The sequence below is a fragment of the Oncorhynchus keta genome, chromosome 23 (assembly GCF_023373465.1).
Source record: "Oncorhynchus keta strain PuntledgeMale-10-30-2019 chromosome 23, Oket_V2, whole genome shotgun sequence".
Taxonomy (NCBI): Eukaryota; Metazoa; Chordata; class Actinopteri; order Salmoniformes; family Salmonidae; genus Oncorhynchus; species Oncorhynchus keta.
The window spans coordinates 10,477,927-10,498,457 of record NC_068443.1 but is presented as its reverse complement, the minus strand read 5'-3'; the positions used below and the strand labels follow the sequence as shown (position 1 = coordinate 10,498,457).

The 20,531-nt window shown below is 44.1% G+C and overlaps 1 protein-coding gene across 1 annotated transcript in view; it reads right to left on the bottom strand.

Annotated features, from left to right (window-relative positions):
* Positions 1-12,351, bottom strand: part of klhl24a (kelch-like family member 24a) — a 64,560-nt gene extending 52,209 nt beyond the window's left edge. The window contains exons 1-3 of the mRNA XM_035799385.2: positions 12,076-12,351; positions 4,092-4,195; positions 2,972-3,816 (exon numbers count right to left, since the gene is read on the bottom strand). Of these exons, the coding sequence (XP_035655278.2) occupies positions 2,972-3,816; positions 4,092-4,166 (920 nt within the window). The 5' untranslated portion in view covers positions 4,167-4,195; positions 12,076-12,351. The remainder of the gene's footprint in view (positions 1-2,971; positions 3,817-4,091; positions 4,196-12,075) is intronic.
* Positions 12,352-20,531: the final 8,180 nt, after the last annotated feature.

The window sequence follows — 20,531 nt, the reverse complement described above, 5'->3', positions numbered from 1 at the left end:
CAGAATACATAAAGACATCATACATACTCTAACATGTAACACAGAATACATAAAGACACATACATACTCTAACATGTAACACAGAATACATAAAGACACATACATACTCTAACATGTAACACAGAATACATAAAGACATCATACATACTCTAACATGTAACACAGAATACATAAAGACATCATACATACTCTAACATGTAACACAGAATACATAAAGACATCATACATACTCTAACATGTAACACAGAATACATAAAGACATCATACATACTCTAACATGTAACACAGAATACATAAAGACACATACATACTCTAACATGTAACACAGAATACATAAAGACATCATACATACTCTAACATGTAACACAGAATACATAAAGACATCATACATACTTTAACATGTAACACAGAATACATAAAGACACATACATACTCTAACATGTAACACAGAATACATAAAGACATCATACATACTTTAACATGTAACACAGAATACATAAAGACACATACATACTCTAACATGTAACACAGAATACATAAAGACACATACATACTCTAACATGTAACACAGAATACATAAAGACATCATACATACTCTAACATGTAACACAGAATACATAAAGACATCATACATACTCTAACATGTAACACAGAATACATAAAGACATCATACATACTCTAACATGTAACACAGAATACATAAAGACATCATACATACTCTAACATGTAACACAGAATACATAAAGACATCATACAGAAAATTCTCTGTGGATGAACTCATCACTCACATGGACCTGTGTATATCTTACACAAACAAACATCCTTCAAATAATTCCTTATGGACACAAACACGGCTGTATGTGACTCGCTGCTTCACTACTGCTTTTAAAACTAGACCGAATGGTACGAATGTTTCAGGCGACAAAGTCTTGTAACATGGCAGTTATTCTGGCAGAAAACTAGAATGTGTATGGACAAGCTCTTCTACCTCATGACACAATTTCATTACAAAACAGGATTATTAAACAAACCTTCCCTCAATGAAGGGTCTGTCTGCACAATAACACAGCAGGCACACATTCATGTTGTAACTCAAAACCATCTACTGTGGAAGAGAAAACAGTGGAGTACTGGGTCTGACACTTGTCCTTTGATCTTTCAGTCATCTGTCTGTCTGTCTGTCTTTCTCTCTCCATCCCCCTCTGTCTGTCTGTCTTTCTCTCTCCATCCCTCTCTGTCTGTCTGTCTTTCTCTCTCTCTCCATCCCTCTCTGTCTGTCTGTCTTTCTCTCTCTCTCCATCCCTCTCTGTCTGTCTGTCTTTCTCTCTCTCTCCATCCCTCTCTGTCTGTCTGTCTTTCTCTCTCTCTCCATCCCTCTCTGTCTGTCTGTCTTTCTCTCTCTCTCCATCCCTCTCTGTCTGTCTTTCTTTCTCTCTCTCCATCCCTCTCTGTCTGTCTGTCTTTCTCTCTCTCTCCATCCCTCTCTGTCTGTCTGTCTTTCTCTCTCTCTCCATCCCCCTCTGTCTGTCTCTCTCTCCATCACTCTCTCTCTGTCTGTCTGTCTTTGTATCTCTCCATCCCTCTCTGTCTGTCTTTCTCTCTCTCTCCATCCCCCTCTGTCTGTCTTTCTCTCTCTCTCCATCCCCCTCTGTCTGTCTTTCTCTCTCTCTCCATCCTCCTCTGTCTGTCTCTTGTATCTCTCCATCCCTCTCTGTCTGTCTGTCTGTCTTTCTCTCTCTCTCCATCCCTCTCTGTCTGTCTGTCTTTCTCTCTCTCTCCATCCCTCTCTGTCTGTCTGTCTCTCTCCATCCCCCTGTCTGTCTGTCTTTCTCTCTCTCCATCCCCCTCTGTCTGTCTCTCTCTCCATCCCTCTCTGTCTGTCTGTCTTTGTATCTCTCCATCCCTCTCTGTCTTTCTCTCTCTCTCCATCCCTCTCTGTCTGTCTTTCTCTCTCTCTCATCCCCCTCTGTCTGTCTTTCTCTCTCTCCATCCTCCTCTGTCTGTCTCTCTCTCCATCACTCTCTGTCTGTCTGTCTTTGTATCTCTCCATCCCTCTCTGTCTTTCTCTCTCTCTCCATCCCTCTCTGTCTGTCTTTCTCTCTCTCTCCATCCCCCTCTGTCTGTCTTTCTCTCTCTCTCTCCACCCCCTCTGTCTGTCTCTCTCTCCATCACTCTCTGTCTGTCTGTCTTTGTATCTCTCCATCCCTCTCTGTCTGTCTCTCTCTCCATCCCCTCTGTCTGTCTGTCTTTGTATCTCTCCATCCCTCTCTGTCTTTCTCTCTCTCTCCATCCCCCTCTGTCTGTCTCTCTCTCCATCCCTCTCTATCTGTCTTTCTCTCTCTCTCCATCCCTCTCTGTCTGTCTTTCTCTCTCTCTCCATCCATCCCTCTCTGTCTGTCTTTCTCTCTCTCTCTCTCTCTCCATACCTCTCTGTCTTTCTCTCTCTCTCCATCTCTCTCTGTCTGTCTTTCTCTCTCTCTCTCTCTCCATCACTCTCTGTCTGTCTTTCTGTCTCATCTTTCTCCTCACAGAGGCAAAGGTGGGTGGTTCTTTACTTGAGCCGAGAGCAAAGTGGCAGTGGTTTTTGTTCACAAACAGACATTCTTATCCTTTTTAGAATTACAGTTAATCCCCATAAAATGATTGTGAAAGATCAGTGACGAGCCAAGAGGAATTAGAGATGACATATAATGTGTCTGCCAGTTGACTGGCAGGGAAGAAGGAACTGTACCGTATTCAGTCACAACACTTCCTCATATCTGAGAGGGCCCTAGTTCCTTCAGGGCCTTATAATAAATAAAGGATTCTTTGAAGGCAGGAGGTGAATTCTGCCTTACCTAGATGTGTTGAATTGTTCTATCCATAAAGCTGTGCCAAATACAATTCCCCTTGAGGGACAATGCAGTTCTATTGAATTTAATTGACTGACCAAGTCTCTGGACTACACCTCCCAGCATCCCCTGCACAGTACCTGCGTGGGCGGGTCCTGGGGGACATCATTTCGTTGCCCAGTACGTGGTACCGCCGGGCCTCGTGGAGGAGCTGGTAGCACTCTGGCGCCGTTTGGATGATCTGGTCTCCTTCCACTGTCTGGACAAAGTAGTTGGGGTGCAGCAGGGGCAGGCGGACGTGGTGCAGCAGGTCCTTAAGCACGGGCCTCCGGGGCTCCACACTGTGGTACACCCAGCGCATCACCGACTCAAACACCACCTCCTCCTTCCCGATGGCCAGTTCGTCACTGCAGATGTACTCCTCCAGCTCGTCTCTCCTCAGGTCCAGGAACTCCTCGTGTTGGGCCACGTCGGGGAAGTTGGCCAGGGCGTACGAGCGGCAGCGGCTGGCTAGCTGTTTCAGAGCGTGGGCGTCGGCAAAGCGTTGGATGCCCAAGCAATTGCAAGGGTCAAGCTGGTCTTCGAGGAACTTGGCACAGGCGTCGCGGAGCGTGGAGATCTGGAAGAGGCTGGAGGTCTCGAAGAGGAACTGCACGTTGTCGGTGGTGATCTTGGCGCGGCCCGTGTAGACGTAGTTGAGGAAGGAGTCCATGGCCTCGGCCAGGATGCCGTTGATCTCCACCAGCATCTCACGTGACTCGCGGTGGTCATTGCAGAACATGGCACGGAAGTAGGAGGAGCAGGCAGAGAGTACAGCACGGTGGCAGGGGAACTCGCGGCCCTGCACGCTGATGACCACGTCGGTGAAGAGGCGGCTGTCGCGGAACTCGTTGAACACCTGCAAGATGGCCTCCGAGTGGGAGGAGCCGGAGGAGAACTCCAGAACTTCATTACCGGTCAGGGTTTTGGAGTCCACTTCGAACACCTTGGAGGGATGAAAATAATGAGTTTAATTGACTTTTAAAGGCCTACTCTGTAACTTTTAATCTACAGTCAAAAGTGATAACCCTGCACTGGTTTATAAACTGGAAGAGGGGGTATTGGCCATGTCCCCGTTTGTTATGCTTCTTGGAAAAATGTGATTTTAGTATGTTTTTATTTGCCACTAGAGAAATAATTGACACACATTGCCCTTCAAAACACTTGTCAAGACTAGTAACAACTCGGAGTTGTGATATAATGAGTGGGTTTAGTGAGCACCTTTCGTTTGACGGCGGGGGAGTCCCTGGTCCCAGAGTCCTCCCTGTTGAGCCGTCTGCCCAGGATCAACACCATGGCTGCTGCCCTATAGACCGACCAGATACCTGGAGGGAAAACAGGAAATGAGGTTAAACTGACCTGATACCTGGAGGGACAACAGGGAATAAGGTTATAGACCGACCGGATACCTGGGGGGACAACAGGAAATAAGCTTAGAACGACCAGATACCTGGAGGGACAACAGGAAATAAGGTTATAGACCGACCGGATACCTGGAGGGACAACAGGAAATAAGCTTAGAACGACCAGATACCTGGAGGGACAACAGGAAATAAGGTTATAGACCAACCAGATACCTGGAGGGACAACAGGAAATAAGGTTATAGACCGACCGGATACCTGGAGGGACAACAGGAAATAAGCTTAGAACGACCAGATACCTGGAGGGACAACAGGAAATAAGGTTATAGACCAACCGGATACCTGGAGGGACAACAGGAAATAAGGTTATAGACCGACCGGATAACTGGAGGGACAACAGGAAATAAGGTTATAGACCGACCGGATAACTGGAGGGACAACAGGGAATAAGGTTATAGACCGACCGGATACCTGGAGGGACAACAGGAAATAAGGTCATAGACCGACCGGATACCTGGAGGGACAACAGGAAATAAGGTTATAGACCGACTGGATACCTGGAGGGACAACAGGAAATAAGGTCATAGACCGACCGGATACCTGGAGGGACAACAGGAAATAAGGTCATAGACCGACCAGATACCTGGAGGGACAACAGGAAATAAGGTTATAGACCAACCGGATACCTGGAGGGACAACAGGAAATAAGCTTAGAACGACCAGATACCTGGAGGGACAACAGGAAATAAGGTTATAGACCAACCGGATACCTGGAGGGACAACAGGAAATAAGGTTATAGACCGACCAGATACCTGGAGGGACAACAGGAAATAAGGTTATAGACCGACCGGATACCTGGAGGGACAACAGGAAATAAGGTTATAGACCGACCGGATACCTGGAGGGACAACAGGAAATAAGGTTATAGACCGACCGGATACCTGGAGGGACAACAGGAAATAAGCTTAGAAAGACCAGATACCTGGAGGGACAACAGGAAATAAGGTTATAGACCGACCGGATACCTGGAGGGACAACAGGAAATAAGGTTATAGACCGACTGGATACCTGGAGGGACAACAGGAAATAAGGTTATAGACCGACCGGATAACTGGAGGGACAACAGGAAATAAGGTTATAGACCGACCGGATACCTGGAGGGACAACAGGAAATAAGGTCATAGACCGACCGGATACCTGGAGGGACAACAGGAAATAAGGTTATAGACCAACCGGATACCTGGAGGGACAACAGGAAATAAGGTCATAGACCGACCGGATACCTGGAGGGACAACAGGAAATAAGGTCATAGACCGACCGGATACCTGGAGGGACAACAGGAAATAAGGTTATAGACCGACTGGATACCTGGAGGGACAACAGGAAATAAGGTTATAGACCAACCGGATACCTGGAGGGACAACAGGAAATAAGCTGAACGACCAGATACCTGGAGGGACAACAGGAAATAAGCTTAGAACGACCAGATACCTGGAGGGACAACAGGAAATAAGGTTATAGACCAACCGGATACCTGGAGGGACAACAGGAAATAAGGTTATAGACCGACCGGATAACTGGAGGGACAACAGGAAATAAGGTTATAGACCGACCGGATAACTGGAGGGACAACAGGAAATAAGGTTATAGACCGACCGGATACCTGGGGGACAACAGGAAATAAGGTTATAGACCGACCAGATACCTGGAGGGACAACAGGAAATAAGGTTATAGACCAACCAGATACCTGGAGGGACAACAGGAAATAAGGTTATAGACCGAGGATACCTGGAGGACAACAGGAAATAAGGTCATAGACCGACCGGATACCTGGAGGGACAACAGGAAATAAGGTTATAGACCGACTGGATACCTGGAGGGACAACAGGAAATAAGGTCATAGCCGACCGGATACCTGGAGGGACAACAGGAAATAAGGTCATAGACCGACCGGATACCTGGAGGGACAACAGGAAATAAGGTTATAGACCAACCGGATACCTGGAGGGACAACAGGAAATAAGATTATAGACCAACCAGATACCTGGAGGGACAACAGGAAATAAGGTTATAGACCGACCAGATACCTGGAGGGACAACAGGAAATAAGGTTATAGACCGACCGGATACCTGGAGGGACAACAGGAAATAAGGTTATAGACCGACCGAATACCTGGAGGGACAACAGGAAATAAGGTTATAGACCGACTGGATACCTGGAGGGACAACAGGAAATAAGGTTATAGACCGACCGGATAACTGGGAGGAAAACAGGGAATAAGGTTATAGACCAACCGGATACCTGGAGGGACAACAGGAAATAAGGTCATAGACCGACCGGATACCTGGAGGGACAACAGGAAATAAGGTCATAGACCGACCGGATACCTGGAGGGACAACAGGAAATAAGGTTATAGACCGACTGGATACCTGGAGGGACAACAGGAAATAAGGTTATAGACCAACCGGATACCTGGAGGGACAACAGGAAATAAGCTTACAACGACCAGATACCTGGAGGGACAACAGGAAATAAGCTTAGAACGACCAGATACCTGGAGGGACAACAGGAAATAAGGTTATAGACCAACCGGATACCTTGAGGGACAACAGGAAATAAGGTCATAGACCGACCGGATACCTGGAGGGACAACAGGAAATAAGGTCATAGACCGACCAGATACCTGGAGGGACAACAGGAAATAAGCTTAGAACGACCAGATACCTGGAGGGACAACAGGAAATAAGGTCATAGATCGACCGGATACCTGGAGGGACAACAGGAAATAAGGTCATAGATCGACCGGATACCTGGAGGGACAACAGGAAATAAGGTCATAGACCGACCGGATACCTGGAGGGACAACAGGAAATAAGGTCATAGATCGACCGGATACCTGGAGGGACAACAGGAAATAAGCTTAGAACGACCAGATACCTGGAGGGACAACAGGAAATAAGCTTAGAACGACCAGATACCTGGAGGGACAACAGGAAATAAGGTCATAGATCGACCGGATACCTGGAGGGACAACAGGAAATAAGGTCATAGACCGACCAGATACCTGGAGGGACAACAGGAAATAAGCTTAGAACGACCAGATACCTGGAGGGACAACAGGAAATAAGGTCATAGATCGACCGGATACCTGGAGGGACAACAGGAAATAAGGTGAAAGTGGTACAGTAGATATGGGTGTAGACCAAGCAATAAATGAGCTCTTTACTAATTTTAGTTTTATTGAACCTTTATTTAACTAGGCAAGTCAGTTAAGAAAAAAATCTTATTTTCAATGACGGCCTAGGAACAGTGGGTTAACTGCCTTGTTCAGGGGCAGAATGACAGATTTGTACCTTGTCAGCTCGGGGATTCGAACTTGCAACCTTTCGGTTACTAGCCCAGCACTCTAACTAGGCTACCCTGCTGCCCTGTCTAGTTATGCTGTATATTTATTTCAGATGATTAATGTGTCACATGTATGTTATAACCCTATATAAGTGTAAATCAGTTTATATGTGGTGTTATACCTTAAGGAACAGTAGATCTGAATGTGCATGTGTTATAGACCTGTTATAAGCCTATGTAGCTCTAGATCAAAACTTACAATTGTTATAAATAAGTATAAATCAAGTTATACAAGTCACTTGAAGTTGAACTTAACTACTGAACTTGAACCACTGCTGCTGTGACGAAATGGAGAAACCAAGTACACTCCAGAGGCAATGGCCATAAGTCACAAGGGAAACAGCCTGCTTTCCGTAATCAGAGAGAAAACTAGTTGGACTAACAATTCCAGCGTCTTCAGGGTAGAGCCACTGTATCTTGCATCACAGTAGAGGAAAAAATGTCGTTTTGAAGGCTTAGAAACTCCAGCCATACGCACAGGGCCAGCTCCAGCAATACGCACAGGGCCAGCTCCAGCAATACGCACAGGGCCAGCTCCAGCAATACGCACAGGGCCAGCTCCAGCAATACGCACAGGGCCAGCTCCAGCAATACGCACAGGGCCAGCTCCAGCAATACGCACAGGGCCAGCTCCAGCAATACGCACAGGGCCAGCTCCAGCAATACGCACAGGGCCAGTTCCAGCAATACGCACAGGGCCAGCTCCAGCAATACGCACAGGGCCAGCTCCAGCAATACGCACAGGGCCAGCTCCAGCAATACGCACAGGGCCAGCTCCAGCAATACGCACAGGGCCAGCTCCAGCAATACGCACAGGGCCAGTTCCAGCAATACGCACAGGGCCAGCTCCAGCAATACGCACAGGGCCAGCTCCAGCAATACGCACAGGGCCAGCTCCAGCAATACGCACAGGGCCAGTTCCAGCAATACGCACAGGGCCAGCTCCAGCAATACGCACAGGGCCAGCTCCAGCAATACGCACAGGGCCAGCTCCAGCAATACGCACAGGGCCAGCTCCAGCAATACGCACAGGGCCAGCTCCAGCAATACGCACAGGGCCAGCTCCAGCAATACGCACAGGGCCAGCTCCAGCAATACGCACAGGGCCAGTTCCAGCAATACGCACAGGGCCAGCTCCAGCAATACGCACAGGGCCAGCTCCAGCAATACGCACAGGGCCAGCTCCAGCAATACGCACAGGGCCAGCTCCAGCAATACGCACAGGGCCAGCTCCAGCAATACGCACAGGGCCAGCTCCAGCAATACGCACAGGGCCAGCTCCAGCAATACGCACAGGGCCAGCTCCAGCAATACGCACAGGGCCAGCTCCAGCAATACGCACAGGGCCAGCTCCAGCAATACGCACAGGGCCAGCTCCAGCAATACGCACAGGGCCAGTTCCAGCAATACGCACAGGGCCAGTTCCAGCAATACGCACAGGGCCAGCTCCAGCAATACGCACAGGGCCAGTTCCAGCAATACGCACAGGGCCAGTTCCAGGCATAAACGACATAAACGGTCGCTTAGAGCCCACGGCCGCCAGGGGGCCCCAGTCCCCAAAACATAATTGTATTTCATTTATTTTTAGAACTCAAGCAGGGATCGCAACTTACTATTGAGAGTAAGAATAGAAGAACACACCGGGTGCAATTTCAAAATGTGGTTGTGCATCAGCAGTTTTTCTCATTATGTCAGTCACTGACAGTAAGCACGTCAGCTAACAACGCTTACATTGGTAGTTAGTCTAGCCAGCTATCTAAACTTGTAGTAATAAAATACTGTACCCAGAGGCCCTGACCTCCAGGGGGCCCCGATTGATTTGGTTATTTAAAAAATATATATATATAAATATATATATTTAACTAGGCAAGTCAGTTAAGAACATATTCTTATTTACCATGATGGCCCGACCCGAGCCGGGTCTGAATTGTTATTATTTGATTTATTTCACCTTTATTTAACCAGGTAAATATGCACATATCTACAAACTAACCCTTTTCTCTGTCTCTGTACTGAAGCAGATGTTCACTGGGACATGGTACTACAGTTGAAAAGGCCAGCAACCACAAGGACAATAGAGCTAGAAAGGTTGTTGTGCAATGGTACATCAATCATCTCGTTGCCCAGTACGTGGGTGAAGAAAAGATAGGCATCACCCCATCATCAGCCCATCATCACCCCATCATCACCCCATCATCACCCCATCATCAGCCCATCATCACCCCATCATCAGCCCATCATCACCCCATCATCACCCCATCATCACCCCATCATCACCCCATCATCACCCCATCATCAGCCCATCATCAGCCCATCATCACCCCATCATCACCCCAGCATCACCCCATCATCACCCCATCATCACCCCATCATCACCCCATCATCAGCCCATCATCACCCCATCATCACCCCATCATCACCCCATCATCAGCCCATCATCACCCCATCATCACCCCATCATCAGCCCATCATCAGCCCATCATCACCCCATCATCAGCCCATCATCACCCCATCATCACCCCATCATCAGCCCATCATCACCCCATCATCACCCCATCATCACCCCATCATCACCCCATCATCACCCCATCATCAGCCCATCATCACCCCATCATCACCCCATCATCACCCCATCATCACCCCATCATCACCCCATCATCACCCCATCATCACCCCATCATCAGCCCATCATCAGCCCATCATCACCCCATCATCACCCCATCATCAGCCCATCATCAGCCCATCATCACCCCATCATCACCCCATCATCACCCCATCATCAGCCCATCATCACCCCATCATCACCCCATCATCACCCCATCATCACCCCATCATCACCCCATCATCAGCCCATCATCACCCCATCATCACCCCATCATCAGCCCATCATCACCCCATCATCACCCCATCATCACCCCATCATCACCCCATCATGCCTTTAACAGTGAGCAATCTGCGACACCGGTTGAAACCGGGCCTATAGTCTTTTCAACAGTGATCCTCTAACTGTGGGTGCCTAGAGGCATAGTCTTTGAAACAGACTGACTGCTAAACCAGATTCATGCCATACCAGATTAATGCCAAACCAGATTACCGTCAATTCTGGGAGAAGAGCCTCGGGGTCACTCCTCCTTAGTCATTATTTTCACTTCCAGAGAATGGCAAATTTGGAGCAAAAAACAGGTCTGAGTAGGCTGTCTTCAGCTTTTTTACACGAACACGTGTAACGGATGTGAAACGGCTAGCTTAGTTAGCGGTGCGCGCTAAATAGCGTTTCAATCGGTTACGTCACTTGCTCTGAGAGTTTGAAGTAGTAGTTCCCCTTGCTCTGCAAGGGCCGTGGCTTTTGTGGAGCGATGGGTAATGATGCTTCGTGGGTGACTGTTGTTGATGTGTGCAGAAGGTCCCTGGTTCGCGCCCGGGTATGGGCGAGGGGACGGTTTAAAATTATACTGTTACACACGCACACACACAGGTGTATAGCCCCAGGCCATCTATCTCAAACCATCTATTTCATTTAGACGGGAAAACGACTCCTTCACTCTGTCTCATTCTGCCAGGAGTATCTGCTTGTTTTTTTTACATAAAGATATAGATGTTGACATTTGCTCATGGTGTCTTTGAGGCACTAGCGCGCGCTCTTCACTCAGGTCACGTGCGTGCCGTTACTAAATCAAGGCGGTTATTAACAGCAGCGCACGGGTCTGGCCAGCTATCTGACGAACGTAGTCACTCTCATCCCGGCTATATTTAACCTGGCGGTCCACCGCAAGACGCCAAGCGGAACAAAACACACAACTGTTTGCGTGTGTTATCCTAGTCCACAGCTGCAGCACCTCCTCGTAATTAGGTAACACAAAAGCAAGGGTTTGCAGAGCATGGAACATTCCCTTCGTATGACCTGTGTAGCTATAGGCTATATAAAGACCACAACAAAGTTAGCGGACTAAACTCCACTCCATGGAGGTGTGAAGTTTACTCCGCATGTAACAGGTATGGTATCTCTTATATAGCCAAATCATTTTAATTGTATTAATTACACACAATAAACAAGCAAATTCCCCCCCAAAATTGAGCAGATTAAATTCAGATCAGAATTGACAGAATCAATGTTATGCATGGAATCGAACATTATTATTTTGCAGCAATACGTGGATTATGACTGTGAAAATGTTTTACATAAAACGCATGTACAATAACAACTCCAAAAAAAGTTAACTCGTGATATCTGCTATAGATGCTTTCCAATTGTGTCCCATCAGCCAAAAACCGATTACTTATTCTCGGCAACCTTGAACAGTGAGCAATTAAGCTTAGGGCAACAAATTAACGCATACAGTATCTTTACCAAACATCCAATGCCACAACTGAATACAAACGCGTATTGAAATACACGTGATATGTTTCTTCCTATGTTTTGTAAAGTACTTTACCTTATCCAAAATGTTCCGTGTGAGCCGCCTCGGCTATTTGGAGTCGTGGAAAAATAAAAATACAAGTTGAAGAAAATGTTGTTCCGAAAATTCTTGGTCCAAAAATGTTATGATAAAAATAGGTTTCTTTACACATAAAGAAAAACAGAAAAATATGTATTTCTCTATGTCCCAGACATCCTGACTTGTTATGCTGGCTGAGACAAAGAACTGTAACAAAGTGTAAACATCACAGCGAGACATAGGTCACATCCTCAGAATATGCCGACCCAGACAGCTGGAGTTATTGGTGCTTATGGGTAGTGTATTTCATAAGAAGTGGTTGTGCCTTAGAGGTGTGCAATCAGAAAACAGCACTTCCCAAAGCACCTCTTTCGTCCGCGTGGCTGGCCTTTGTTTGCAAACAAAATTTCCCTGAAGTTTAACACTTTTTCCACAAAAAAAAATCGGGAAACTTTGTTGTCAACACCAATTGTGTAATAAAGTACAGACTATTGCCCAATAGTGCGATAGGCCTAATGAGTACTCATCGGGTCATTTATGAGTTGAGAGACAAGTGTAGTACGAATCAGACGTACTTTAGTAACTTTCCTTAATGCTGAAAGCTGACAAAGTTTTTACAATATAAATTGAATGGAAAACAAACAACAATTGACATTATTTTCAATCACACACTGGTCAATGACATATAGTTGTGTTGTATTCTACTGTCCTGATTTTTAAAATAAATGTAAAGCTCCATTAAACAGTGAAGATCTTTATAACTCTCAGCCACGTGGTAAACAAAAGGTATGCTTTTCAGTTGTAACCCGATATGGGGCACGTGGGTAGAACGGTTAAAAACATGCTGCGGCAGCAGCAAATCTCTACAGTAAGGGAGGAGTTAAATGAATCATGTCGTAATTTCATTACAATATTGCACAATCCCATTTAGCCAAGGAAGGTTATCCTTCGAGAGCTACTTTCTCACTTTTGGTCTCTGACCCATTTTCAATGTTTTGTCCCAACTTGTCAATGCCTTACGTCATCAGTCGAAAACCCTGTTTTGAAACACAATTGCCCTCTAGTGGATGTTCAATGCATATACATTGTGGCATTGAGAGTAATGAAAATAAAGCAATTTCTTGACAAAACTATACTCGAAAAACGCGTTACCTTTAGTTTACATTGTAATGACAGTTGATAGACAAGCAGGTTGTTACATAATCTGTTGTGGACAGACTGGGTAAATAATAAGGCATTGACCAAATTACCAAGATTTTAGTTCTGGGTTAAAGGAGATTAGTAGTTAGATAACATTTCTCCAGTTCCTGTGGTACTGTTCATTTGACATCCAGCAACAGATGTGGATTCCAGATGTTGTTGACTCTCTATGGTCTCTTGACTACTGCCATAGCTGACCATCTGCCCAAATCAGTTTGATATCAAATGATCAGTTTGCATGTAAACCCACTCACTGTTAACTAACCATTCAGAAAATGATAGAATCAGAGAAAGCAGCTTGGTCAATTAAGGTCAATGTCAAAAGTGTTCACGTCACAGACTGTTGGCGTGGGGGATTTGAGCTGTCATTACTTTCTGAAGGACAAAATAGAGGAGACGGGGGTTGGTTGTCTCTTTCTTTATCGCTGAAAGTAAATATTCAGAGCTTGTTATTTCTTTAATAAACTGTTGTATGATGGAAGTATTATATAAACATGATTGAAAACAGGAAAGGGAGAGCTTTATTTCAAGCCTATTTGTGAGAGTTTATTATAGGTCAAGCCATGTGGTAACTAGCATTTTAATTAGCATTGGGCGGGGAGCAGGGGTGGGGGGTCACATTGATGTTGGGGTTGCTGGTCATAATCCATTCCCATTACTAAAGTAATAAATGAGTTGAAAAGACGCCTAGAAAAACTAGTCAGGTCCATAAGTATTTGGACAGTGACACACTGCATCATTTTGTCTCTGTACGCCGCCACAATGGATTTGAAAGGAAACAATCAAGATGTGCTTTAAGTGTAGACTTTCATCTTTAATTTAAGGGTTTTGTCACAAATGTTGTATGAACCATGTAGGAATTACAACAATTTTTATACATAACCCCTCCATTTTAGGGACTCAAAAGTAATTGGACAAACCAACAACCATACATTTAATTGTGAGTTTTAATACTTGGTTGCAAATCCTTTGCGGTCAATGACTGCCTGACATCTGGAACTCATAGACATCACCAAATGCTGGGTTTCATCTCTGGTGATGCTCTGCCAGGCCTTTACTGCAGCTGTCTTCAGTTCCTGCTTGTTCTTGGGGCATTTTGTCTTAAGCAGGTGAAATGCATGCTCAATTAGATTTAGGTCGCATGATTGACTTTGACCATTGCAGAAGATTCCACTTCTTTGCCTTAAAAAATAATTGGGTTGTTTTCGCGGTATGCTTCAGGTCCATCTGCACTATGAAGCGCCATCCAATGAGTTTTGAAGAATTTGGCTGAAGCTGAGCAGATAATATATAGCCCTAAACACTTCAGGATTCATCCTGCTGCTTTTGTCAGCAGTCACATCATCAATAAATACAAGGGAACCAGGCCCATTGGAAGCCATTCATGCCCACCCCATAACACTACCTCCACCATGCTTCACAGAGGTGGTATAATGTGGTACAGTATGCTACGGCTCATGAGCAGGTCCTTTCCTTCTTCATACTCTTCTCTTCCCATCATTCTGGTACAAGTTTATCTTTGTCTCATCTGTCCATAGGATGTTGTTCCGGGAACTGTACAGGCTTTCTATAGATGTTTGGCAAACTCTAATCTGGTCTTCTTGTTTTTGAGGTTTACCAATGTTTCCGTCTTGTGGTAAACCCTCTGAATTTACTCTGTCTTTTCTTGAATGTTGACTTTGACACAGATACCCTCCAGGAGGTAGGCGTGTTAACTGTTGAGAAGGGGGTTTTCTTCACCAGGGGAATCATTATTCTGTCATCCAGCACAGTTGTTTTCTGTGGTCTTCCGGGCCTTTTGGTGTCCCGGAGTTCACCAGTGCATTCTTTCTCTTTAAGAATGTACCAAATAGTTGATTTGGGTTTGTTTTGATTGTTCAGCCTAATGATGGCTTGTTTCACTGGCAGTGACAGCTCTTTGGACTTCATATTGAGGGTTAACAGCAACAGATTCCAAATGCCACACTTGAAATCAACTCTAGACCTTATATCTGTTTACTTGTAAACAAAACTAATGAGGGAATAACACACCCGGCCATGGAACTGAACAGCCAATTGTCCAATTACTTTTGGTCACTTAAAGAGGGACCACATATAAAAAGTGCTGTAATTCCTACACCGTTCACCCGATTTGGATGTAAAAACCCTAAAATTAAAGCTGAAAATGTGCACTTTCAGCACATATTCATTGTTTCATCTCAACTCCTATATGCTGTGGTAGACACCTAAAAATAATAACTTAATAATCACATGAATATAATAACTTAACAATGCCCACATTTTTATGGACCTGACTGTATTTTCCAGATGTTGAACAGATATCTCTGTTTCACAAGTTTGGACAGCAAGTCCAGTACAGTAGAGTTTAATTCAGCTGAGTACAGTCCAGTACAGTCGAGTTTAATTCAGCCGAGTACAGCACAGTACAGTAGAGTTTAATTCAGCCGAGTACAGATCAGTACAGTAGAGTTTAATTCAGCTGAGTACAGTCCAGTACAGTCGAGTTTAATTCAGCCGAGTACAGCACAGTACAGTAGAGTTTAATTCAGCCGAGTACAGCACAGTACAGTAGAGTTTAATTCAGCCGAGTACAGATCAGTACAGTAGAGTTTAATTCAGCCGAGTACAGTCCAGTCCAGTAGAGTACAGTAGAGTTTAATTCAGCCGAGCACAGCACAGTAGAGTTTAATTCAGCCGAGTACAGCACAATACAATAGTTTAATTCAGCCGAGTACAGCACAGTACAGTAGAGTTTAATTCAGCCGAGTACAGCACAGTACAGTAGAGTTGAATTCAGCCGAGTACAGTCCAGTACAGTAGAGTACAGTGCAGTAGAGTTTAATTCAGCCAAGTACAGTCCAGTACAGTTTAATTCAGCTGAGTACAGCACAATACAGTAGAGTTTAATTCAGCCGAGTACAGCACAGTACAGTATAGTTTAATTCAGCCGAGTACAGCACAGTACAGTAGAGTTGAATTCAGCCGAGTACAGTCCAGTACAGTAGAGTACAGTGCAGTAGAGTTTAATTCAGCCAAGTACAGTCCAGTACAGTTTAATTCAGCTGAGTACAGCACAATACAGTAGAGTTTAATTCAGCCGAGTACAGCACAGTAGAGTTTAATTCAGCCGAGTACAGTAGAGTTTAATTCAGCCGAGTACAGCACAGTACAGTAGAGTTTAATTCAGCTGAGTACAGTCCAGTACAGTAGAGTTTAATTCAGCCGAGTACAGTCCAGTACAGTAGAGTTTAATTCAGCTGAGTACAGCACAGTACAGTAGAGTTTAATTCAGCCGAGTACAGTAGTTTAATTCAGCCGAGCACAGCACAGTAGAGTTTAATTCAGCCGAGTACAGTAGAGTTTAATTCAGCCGAGTACAGCACAGTACAGTAGAGTTTAATTCAGCTGAGTACAGTCCAGTAGAGTTTAATTCAGCCGAGTACAGTCCAGTACAGTAGAGTTTAATTCAGCTGAGTACAGTCCAGTACAGTAGAGTTTAATTCAGCCGAGTACAGATCAGTACAGTAGAGTTTAATTCAGCCGAGTACAGCACAGTACAACACAGTAGAGTTTAATTCAGCCGAGTACAGCACAGTAGAGTTTAATTCAGCCGAGTACAGTACAGTTTAATTCAGCCGAGTACAGCCCAGTACAACACAGTAGAGTTTAATTCAGCCGAGTACAGCACAGTAGAGTTTAATTCAGCCGAGTACAGTAGAGTTTAATTCAGCCGAGTACAGCCCAGTACAACACAGTAGAGTTTAATTCAGCCGAGTACAGCACAGTAGAGTTTAATTCAGCCGAGTACAGCACAGTAGAGTTTAATTCAGCCGAGTACAGTCCAGTAGAGTTTAATTCAGCCGAGTACAGCACAGTAGAGTTTAATTCAGCCGAGTACAGTCCAGTACAGTAGAGTACAGTGCAGTAGAGTTTAATTCAGCCAAGTACAGTCCAGTACAGTTTAATTCAGACGAGTACAGCACAGTACAGTTTAATTCAGCCGAGTACAGTCCAGTACAGTAGAGTTTAATTCAGCCGAGTACAGTCCAGTACAGTAGAGTTTAATTCAGCCGAGTACAGCACAGTACAGTAGATTTTAATTCAGCCGAGTACAGCACAGTACAGTAGAGTTTAATTCAGCCGAGTACAGTAGAGTTTAATTCAGCCGAGTACAGCACAGTACAGTAGTTTAATTCAGCCCAGCACAGTACAGTAGAGTTTAATTCAGCCGAGTACAGTCCAGTACAGTAGAGTACAGTACAGTGCAGTACAGAGTAATTCAGTAGAGTACAGTACAATAGAGTTTAGTAGAGTCCAGTGTAATTCAGTAGAGTACAGTACAATAGAGTTTAGTAGAGTCCAGTGTAATTCAGTAGAGCACAGTACAATAGAGTTTAGTTGAGTCCAGTGTAATTCAGTAGAGCACAGTACAATAGAGTTTAGTAGAGTCCAGTGTAATTCAGTAGAGCACAGTACAATAGAGTTTAGTTGAGTCCAGTGTAATTCAGTAGAGCACAGTACAATAGAGTTTAGTTGAGTCCAGTGTAATTCAGTAGAGCACAGTACAATAGAGTTTAGTAGAGTCCAGTGTAATTCAGTAGAGTACAGTACAATAGAGTTTAGTTGAGTCCAGTGTAATTCAGTAGAGTACTGTACAGTAGACCACAGTACAGTGTAATAACACGTTTAATTTGTATAGCGCTTTTCATTACAGCAAGAATCTCAACGACGCTCGTAAAAACAAAACATTATGGTAAGCCTATTGACAGTTCTGACTGGAAGATCTCCCACAGCCACCCACTGCAGTCCAGAACAGTTGAATTCAGTACAGTACAGTACAGTACAGTACAGTACAGTACAGTTTAATTCCGTTGTGTACAGTACATTAGAGTACAGTACAGTTGAGTTTATTTCCGTAGAGTACACTATATTAGAGTACAGTACAGTTGAGTTTAATTCCTTAGAGTATAGTACATTAGAGTACAGTACCATAGTTATTTAATTCAGTAGACTACAGTACAGTTGCGTTTAATTCCGTAGAGTACGGTAGAATATAATACTAAAGTACTGTACTTCTACTGTACTGAACTATACTTCACTTTCTTTACTCTATTGTACTGTACTGAATACACTATGCTTTTCACTGAATACACAACTTTTGTTACTGTACTCTACTGTATACTGTGCTGAATTAAACTCTACTGTACTGTACTCTGCTTCGTTAAACTGCTGTACTGTACTCTACTGTATACTGTATTGTACTCTGCTATATACTGTGCTGTACTCTGCTGTACACCGCTATATACTGTACTCTACTGTATACTGTACTGTACTCTGTTATATACTGTACTCTACTGTATACTGTGCTGTACTCTATTGTATTGTACACTACTTTTCTCTGTACTCTGTGCTGTACTCTGCTGTCTGGTGTTGTATTGTACACTACTGTATACTGTGCTGTACTCTACTGTATACTGTACTGTACTCAACTGCCGTATTGTACTGTACTGTACACTCTACTTTTCTTTTACTGTCCTCTACTGTATACTGTACTCTACTGTATACTGTACTCTACTATATACTGTACTCTACTATATACTGTACTCTACTATATACTGTACTCTACTGTATACTGTGTTGTACTGTATACTGTACTCTGCTGTATGCTGTACTCTACTGTATGCTGTACTCTACTGTATGCTGAAATCTACTGTATGCTGTACTCTGCTGTATACTGTACTCTACTGTACTGTATGCTGTACTGTATGCTGTACTCTACTGAGTTGTATTGTACTGTACACTACTGTATACTGTGCTGTACTCTACTGTATACTGTGCTGTACTCTACTGTATACTGTGCTGTACTCTACTGAGTTGTATTGTACTGTACACTACTGTATACTGTGCTGTACTCTACTGTATACTGTACTGTAATCTGTTATATACTGTACTCTACTGTATACTGTGCTGTACTCTATTGTATTGTACACTACTTTTCTGTGCTGTACTCTGCTGTCTGGTGTTGTATTGTACACTACTGTATACTGTGCTGTACTCTACTGTATACTGTACTGTACTCAACTGCCGTACTGTACTGTACACTCAACTTTTCTTTTACTGTACTCTACTGTATATTGTACTCTACTATATACTGTACTCTACTGTATACTGTACTCTACTGTGTACTCTGCTGTATACTGTACTCTACTGTGTACTCTGCTGTATACTGTACTCTACTGTGTACTCTGCTGTATACTGTACTCTACTGTACTGTATACTGTGCTGTACTCTACTGTATACTGTACTCTACTCTACTGTACTGTGCTGTGCTGTATACTGTGCTGTATACTGTATACTGTACTCTGCTGTATATTGTATTCTACTGTATGCTGTACTCTACTGTATGCTGTACTCTACTGTACTGTGCTGTATACTGTACTCTACTGTATACTACTTTTCTTTACTGTACTCTGCTGTATACTGTACTGTACTGTATGCTGTACTCTGCTGTATACTGTCCTCTACTGTACTGTGCTGTATACTGTACTCTACTGTATACTGTATGCTGTACTTTGCTGTATGCTGTACTCTGCTGTATACTGTACAGTATACTGTAGTCTGCTGTATACTGTACTCTGCTGTATACTGTACTTTACTTTATACTACTTTTCTTTACTGTACTCTGCTGTATACTGTACTCTACTGTATACTGTAATGTACTGTATACTGTACTCTACTGTATACTGTACAGTATACTGTACTCTACTGTATACTGTACTGTATACTGTATACTGTACTGTATACTTTATACTGTACTCTACTGTATACTGTGCTCTACTGTATGCTGTGCTCTACTGTATGCTGTGCTCTACTGTATACTGTGCTCTGCTGTATGCTGTACTCTACTGTATACTGTACTCTACTGTATACTGTACTCTACTGTATACTGTGCTCTACTGTATGCTGTACTCTACTGTATGCTGTACTCTACTGTATACTGTACTTGCTGTATACTGTGCTCTACTGTATACTGTACTCTGCTGTATACTGTACTCTGCTGTATACTGTACTCTGCTGTATACTGTACTCTGCTGTATACTGTACTCTACTGTATACTGTACTCTACTGTATACTGTACTTGCTGTATACTGTGCTCTACTGTATACTGTACTATGCTGTATACTGTACTCTACTGTATACTGTACTCTGCTGTATACTGTACTCTGCTGTATACTGTACTCTACTGTATACTG